The sequence below is a fragment of the Pygoscelis adeliae genome, unplaced genomic scaffold (assembly GCF_000699105.1).
Source record: "Pygoscelis adeliae isolate BGI_AS28 unplaced genomic scaffold, ASM69910v1 Scaffold602, whole genome shotgun sequence".
Taxonomy (NCBI): domain Eukaryota; kingdom Metazoa; phylum Chordata; class Aves; order Sphenisciformes; family Spheniscidae; genus Pygoscelis; species Pygoscelis adeliae.
Window position 1 is genome coordinate 45,835 of NW_008824295.1, and position 7,385 is coordinate 53,219.

The 7,385-nt window shown below is 41.6% G+C and overlaps 1 protein-coding gene across 1 annotated transcript in view; it reads right to left on the reverse strand.

Annotated features, from left to right (window-relative positions):
* DNAJC8 (DnaJ (Hsp40) homolog, subfamily C, member 8) overlaps positions 1–7,258 on the reverse strand; it is a gene marked incomplete at its 5' end in the record, with an annotated part of 13,325 nt that extends 6,067 nt beyond the window's left edge. Inside the window, 7 exons of the mRNA XM_009318845.1 lie at positions 138–229; positions 1,418–1,489; positions 2,369–2,463; positions 3,101–3,167; positions 4,943–4,999; positions 6,433–6,534; positions 7,178–7,258. Of these exons, the coding sequence (XP_009317120.1) occupies positions 138–229; positions 1,418–1,489; positions 2,369–2,463; positions 3,101–3,167; positions 4,943–4,999; positions 6,433–6,534; positions 7,178–7,258 (566 nt within the window). The remainder of the gene's footprint in view (positions 1–137; positions 230–1,417; positions 1,490–2,368; positions 2,464–3,100; positions 3,168–4,942; positions 5,000–6,432; positions 6,535–7,177) is intronic.
* Positions 7,259–7,385: the final 127 nt, after the last annotated feature.

Sequence of the window (7,385 nt, forward strand, 5' to 3'; positions counted from 1 at the left end):
GGAGGTTGGACCAGATGATGTCCAGAGGTCCATTCCAACTTAAGAGTTTTCTAAGACTCTACGATTCCCTATCTTCTCTGAGAAAGTATGAGTGGGGAAAAGGAGCCTTAACTGCACAAGCAGAATGTTGCTCATACCTTTCATGCATTTCTTTAGCTTCTCTTTCTTTCCTCTTAATTTCCAGTTCAGCAAAGAGCTTCATTGTCTGTTTGTATACAGCTTGTTTGAACTGTAAAACACAAATCTGGTCTTAAAATAATGCCCATTAACACAGTCAGAGAAGTCTGTTTTACATAAGAATGTAAGAAGCATAAAAAGAATGTGAAGCATATGTGTGCCCTCATAACCTCCTATCCTGCCTTGACAGTAGTCAACAGCAGCGGCACAGGAAAGGGTATAAAACACTGCTGATTAAATTCTGGCCCTGACACCAAGAAACAACTACTTATTAGCCTCATATTAGTCTCATTTTCATTTGTATTCACAGAGCTGTGCCTAAAAAGAACTGTTCGTTTCAAGCTCTCTTATTCTTCTGTTAAGTCTTGCAATGTTACATTTGACAAAAAAAGGCAAAATGGTCACTGTTTAGAAAGTAATTTCCCAGCGGATCTTCTTGATGTGTTGTAAAGGTCTAGCATTGGCTTTCCAGTAGGAAATATCAGTATACTTAAGACAAACTTAATTATTAAAGCCCAGCAAGAGACTTCTGAAAATCAATGGAAAATAAGACGGTTATGGGGTTGCTGTGGTGATATCAAGAGGAAAAAATCACTTTGTAGGAAAAAAAAAAAGGTGATGACAGTGAGACTAATGATGCCAGTGTTTGATAATCACCTATCATTCTGTTAAAGCCTCTAATATCACTTAACTTTTTCAGACTAGAAACCAGGAAAGAAGAACTAAGTTACATCATGTCTTTTTTAATAAAAGTGATTTGTTGCAGAACAGCACATCTATCCTCAAGTGCTATATGGAAGAAACAGCCGAAACAGCTCTTACTACAAAATGTCACTAAGAGCACATTTTAGACATGCTGCAGTGGGTTCTACACATGCCTCTGCTGACGCAAGAACGCCACAGTTCCAGCATTCAGAATACCACAAGAAATTCGATTCAAAAAAGACTGCATGATGCGCAAGCAATGAAGACTTGCTCCAAGAAAAGAATTGGGTATTTTGATCTATATAATCTCATGATATATTTACTCTTTATGCTACATTTAAACTATTTTCTGAAATATACGGGTATTACCCAACGCATGGTACTCTACAGTGTCTTATCAGAATTTGTTCTTCTCTAAGTGCAAGGATTTACAACACTTAACAAGTCTAATAAATACTTCCGTACTGGTTCTGACTCTTAATTCCTCGAAACACATTTTGTACTCCCCAGTTTCTCTGAACAGTATATGACTTACAACTTCAGGATCATCCTCTTCTACAGTGGGAGGTTTTCCATCCTTCTTCAACTGCTTCTTTTTTTCTTTCACCTAAAGATTAAGAACAAAAATAAGAGCCTAAAAAGTTTTATAGGGCTTACATAATTGTATCCAAATAGTTCTGCATGCCTACTCCACTGTGTGGGAAGAACTCTGGGTGTCAGTAAGTTCTTGATTTGGATCAATGTTTTATTTTAGATCAAAACCTCCAGGTCCTAGGTCCAGATAAACACATACAAGATCACTATCACATGAACTGTAGTAATTAAAAATACTGTATTAGAGAATATTCATCCAACACAATCCCTTTGTTGGCGTTTTTTTTTGTTTGTTTTTAAGATATATTCATATCCAATATACACCATCCAAACCAGCAGGAAGTTTATTTTGCTTTGTAATAGTCAAAAGACTTACAACAACAAGCAGAACATAAAGCATTCCTTGGTTTACAGTATCTGAGTTCTCCCATATCATCTGCTTTGTCAAGCTTGTGTTTTAGTCCACCTGCATCACTCAACTAACTTCTTGGCCAATGCAATTCAAGCTCATTTTCTTATCTTATAGGTCATTTTCCCCAAAACTTCCCAGTCTCCTGCTGTCACCATCTATTTTCTTCCACCTACACACATCTGAACTGCATCATTCATTCACAGACTTGAAAAAAAATATTTAGGTCAGATCATGTGGTCTGACCTAATTATTTCAAGTACTGAATTTCACTGAATTATCTTGCACTGAGCTCAACAGCAGTCTTGGACAAAGCACATTTGTTCATGCCTCAAAGAGCTCAGAGCCCAATGGTACTCATTACGAGGTTTGCTCAGCTCACTTTTTAACGACCTAAACATGTAGCAGATGTACCAAAAAGCAAATTACAAAGGGCTGATTACCACTCACCCCCGCCCCTGGATGTTCCTATGGAATACTTACAGTGTGTTCTACATATTCTTTTCCTGCCTGTATCACATCCAAGGCCCTCTTCTTTTGCTCCTGATCTAGCAGCAACTTGTACGCTTTGTCTACAGCTAACAAAAAGCATCAACATTAATAGCACCAGTAGTCACATTCACAAGGCATCACAAGGTTGCTACTTGTCAATCACACACAATTGCTTCATAGAATTTGGGGATTTTGTTTGGTTTGTTTTTGTTTGTTTTGTTTTGTTTTTAATACATCTAGATAAGTGATATCATGATTATTCAAATAAGATTTGGGGTATGGCAGAAACTGTCAGACACCTTTTGGAGTTAGGAGGGTGAAAGTGTCAGTCCTACCAAGTGATTTAGTTACAGGGCATGAGGGAAGTTTAAGGTCCATAACGCGTCACTGTAATGCAAAGCATACACCTAAAACCATTACATTACGTCTGTCGTATGGTCTTTGAATAAAATCTAATGCACAGAGTAAACAGTTTTTCTTGAACAATCTCAAAACGCTGCGGACTTGTTTGTTCCCGTTGCAAACTGGCAACGCGAACACCGCCACCTAGTGAAATTCTCTGCTGAAATGCCACCCCCCACATCTCCCTCATCCAAAGCGCCGCTACAGCAGTTCTGTCTGTCAGTGGGGCCTCCACCCCTAACAAACATTTAAACCAGCTACAGAAAAATAGCGGTCCAAGTATTATCATACACCAGCCCAGGAAAAGGGTGAGAGCATTACCTTCAAACGCCTTCTGGGCTCTATCTGCATCATCTTGATTTTTGTCTGGATGCACCAATATTGACAACTGCAAGAGAAAGGATCTTGCTATCAAGATGAAGATGTAACAGATGAAGAATATTTCAGAGACTTTTGTGAGAGGAGGGAAATGGTCTCAGATAGAAGGGATCACAGGGGATCACATTCCTTTGTATACAGACAAGTCAGCTAACAACATGTAGAAGTATGCATCAGTAAAAGCTCGTAAATCAAATACAATCCCTGTAATAAACAGGCTGTCTGAGAAAAGCTGCAGCTTGGGATGTACAGAACAATATAGATACCCTTCACCTGCAGCGCCTGGGGCCAGTATGAATCCCTTGGTCACCCAAGTTTTGTGTTCTTGGTCTTAAGAAGAAACAAACTGACAAAGATCATCCTCAACTGAAGTTTACTTTTTACTCAACATCATCTCCCAAGAAGTTCTCCAGTATCCCTAAGGCTGTCAAAATATTTAAAAGCGTGGGTAAGCTTTTCCTTAGGCTCCTTTACCGAAAATTAAGAAAAATCCTTCCTGTACTCTCTATCCAGCAGAGACAGGACATTGATTCCCACCATCTTTAGGGCAACCTTAAATGGGCTGGAAAGCACATGTCCTCCACCTTCCTCTTCCAGAAAAAAAGAAAGTTCTTTCAAACTTTCCCCATACGGCATTCTTTCTTTCAGACCTCTTATTTTTGCTGTTGCTGCATGGACTCTCTAGTTTATCTGCATCTTTCCTAGTATAATGTTCAAAACCAGTCACAGTGTGGCAACTGAAATCGCATCAGTGCTGAAGAATGCGAAGTAATTACTTCCTGAACTCTACACACAGCACTTGCTAGTTCACAGGAAAAAGGTTTGCCTACGGTCCTAAACAGCAGCACGCTGCTGATTCACTCTGGAATTTGCTACAGCCAGTATCTTTTCCCTTCTGTTGGCTGTTCCACATTCTGTATTTAGGTGTTTGATTTCTTCCAGTACACAATTCCATGCACTTTTTTCATTTCATCACATTGACTTCAAAACATTTCCCTGTGGTATTCTATCAGCCTAAAGCTAAGACAGACCCAGTTTATTGATTCGCAGAACTGAGAAGTCAGCAACAGACTAAAAGGTTATCCTCCCGCTTCCCACATACAGAAATAGCCCATATCCCATCACCAACTTGGCAGGCACGTTCCTCTGCCAGCCAGCACAGCTTCCTGCCTAAAGACAGCTCTTGATGTTTACACTGCTAATTCAGGTGGGAGGCTACAGCCCTCCAAATATTGTGTTTCTTTGCTGCATGCACCGATTAAATTCAAATTTCTCCAGCAGATCTGTCAGCAGAGCAAGTCTGGGGTAATGTTTCCTGCGTTGCACGGGGCAATGCAGACAGGTCAGTGAGCAGTGCCGCTGCTGTTCCAGGTAACCCAGTCACCAAAAATGACTGCTAAAATTCTTAAAGAAACCCCACGGAAAATACACTTCTGGATCCATGTCTAAATTTGAGAAAAATAGCTTTTCTCAGTTCTTAATTTCTGACACATTTCAACCTTCTCTTTGAACTAAAGTTCCTTAAGCTGATTATACACGGGCGTATCAGTTTGCAACAGCCTCATCACACGCTTTACAGGCAAATACCACGCATGGACCAGGGACACTTCTGCAGCTCTCCTCTTGTTGATACAAAGATTGTTCTATGCATTTCTTCCCAAAACGGCTACTCCTCTACCCAGATATAGCTTTACCACCATTTTTCTTGTTCCCAAGCACAGCTGCACAACCTCTACAGAGCTTCTAGTTTTCCTTCCAGAGGCTTCAAGTGCAAAAGCCAAATACCTGCCGGAACCTTTTCTTTATCTCTTCATCTGTGGCTTCAGGATCCATCTGCAGTACCTAAAAGAGACCATGAGAGCAGAGCAAGTTCAATGACACTCCCCATGTTTCAGGTTCCTGGCAGCAAGCTCTAAACACTTGGTTCACTGGCATACAGACACGACACCAGAAAGCTCCCCCCATCAGGGAGCTGCTTCAGGGCATGAATTTTCACCTAGTAAAACAGAAACATTTTAAGAGACAACATGTTTGGGACATTCTACTTTTAGCAAAGCTAGATTCCTCTGACTATGCCAGTGTCCCTTCCGCACTCAAGTCTCATGTAGACAGCTGCCATCCCTAAATAGCCACCGGTCTAAACCTTCAACCAGTCCTGTAGCAATGCTTAGTTTGGCAGAAATGGAAGCACACGGTGGCTTTGGGACACTGTTGGATCATTCATAACTGGGAACTTTGGGCAGGAAACATAGTACTTTGGAAGAATTTATTCATTTTATCATTTTGAAAGAAGACAGAAGAGTTTTACTATTTGATTTCCATGAACTAGCCCACTTGTCTACGTACTGGTCTTTAGGAATGTGGCAGAGTTTAGGAGCTCTTTTGTGAATTAATTTACTGAACAGAAGTCCTAAGGTAACAAGTGAGCCTACTCAGTACAGATGCACACCGGTCTGACACTAAGAATCTGAAAATAAAAACCACTCTCTCACAGGAAAGCTACAGTCTACTTCTGAATGGCTTTCTTAATTTACTCTCCAAGTCAAGTACTAAGATCTACACAGAACTGAAAGTTGTCAAGGTGAATCTGCCAACTGATCTGGCTGACCAGCCCTAAATTGAGACTACAAAAAGCACCTGAGGCTTTAAAAAGGCAGATGAAGATGGTATCAGGAAGGAATACACACAGGAAACGCCAGCTCCAGAGGAACACCAGATTGTTTTATTTACTGTCCTCCTCAGGCTGTCATACTCATTAAAACTTTATAACTGACTGCAACTGGAATCAAACTATATAACGTGCAAGGGAATTATCCATTTTCCAGTGACTCCTCAAAGATTGCTCACTAGCGTGAGCGGTGAGAGTCCTTCTCTCATTCTATGCACTACGCAGGTTCAGTGGGATGAACATCCAAAATAAAAGACACAAAAATGCCGAGTCAAGAGTGCTCAGAACAGAACCCGACAGGCATGCCACTTGTAGCTGTTACATATTCATTCAGAAAGTACCTAGCATTAACCTGCCAAATCTTCTAGTGCTGTTGCACAAGGGAAATGTGTCAAAATAATATAGTTTACGCTTGCCATAATTCAGTGAAAAGAGAGCGAGCACATATACACCATCCTTCTGCCTCCTGTAAACCTTCTGCACAGTAATCTACACCTAGAGAATTTTTTTCTTTCTTTATATTTGGTCTTTTTACTGAAATAAACACCGAGTAAATCTGGAAGTTGGGATACCAAGTCAGAAGGGAGGATAAAACGTTCAAACTAACCTCAAAAGGGTTCAAGTTGAAATAGGAAGATCCAGGTCGGGTCAGCCTGTCAATTTGGTTTTTTGATGTTAAAACAGAGTCTCGTTTTTCAATTTGCTTTACCTGAAGAACAAGACAGACCTACATTAACTGACCATCACAACGTGCTTACCTGTTTTCCCATGTGATTACCATACCAGTCATCATCGTCCCCTACTACAATTCACAATACCTCTTGCTCAGCCCAAGCCTGTAGTTATTTTATTCAAGCACTACCAGAGCACATTTTTCAGCCTTTTCTGCAGCATGACAGTATTTTTGACATTACATTTTAACTATAAAAAGCCCTAGAAAGCACTTCTGCCTGGCTCTCCTATAGCTGGCTCAACAGCTGCGGCTTCTCCCCTCACTTTGCTCCTTCGCCAGCACCGTCATCGTGATTCCTTGGAAACCCACCGCACTATTGCTTTTAAGCCACTGTTGGCGGGACAGCCCCTTGAACAGCTTAAGTGACACCGGTGCGAGTATACAAACCCACTCCATTCTGACCACGGGTTATTTAGTTCAGTCCAGTTTACTTTTTGTTCTTTACAGTATTAAGCCAAACCAAACCATGCATTTACATTTAACGTTCACCTTTATTTAAGGAAATAAGCATCCACCAAACCGGCACTACCTTTCTGCGGGCAGGCTCAGGTAATCACATCCAAACTGTGCACAAAAGGGCAGAGACTAGCACCAGCTGAGGGAAAGGGGCCCCACGCACCTTCCCAAGTGACAGTTTGTCCACAAAAAGGCCAAGCAGCGGAGCCCAGCGGAGGGTTATGCTCAGAGCCCGCGGAGCGCACAACTCCCACCGGCTTTATCCGAGGGAGCGAGATAGGGGCTGAACGCTCGGCTCCTTCCCCCAGCCACAACAGGGGCTTTTCGGAGGGCGGGCGGCGCCGCGCGGCCGGCGGCAGCGAGCCCGGGGA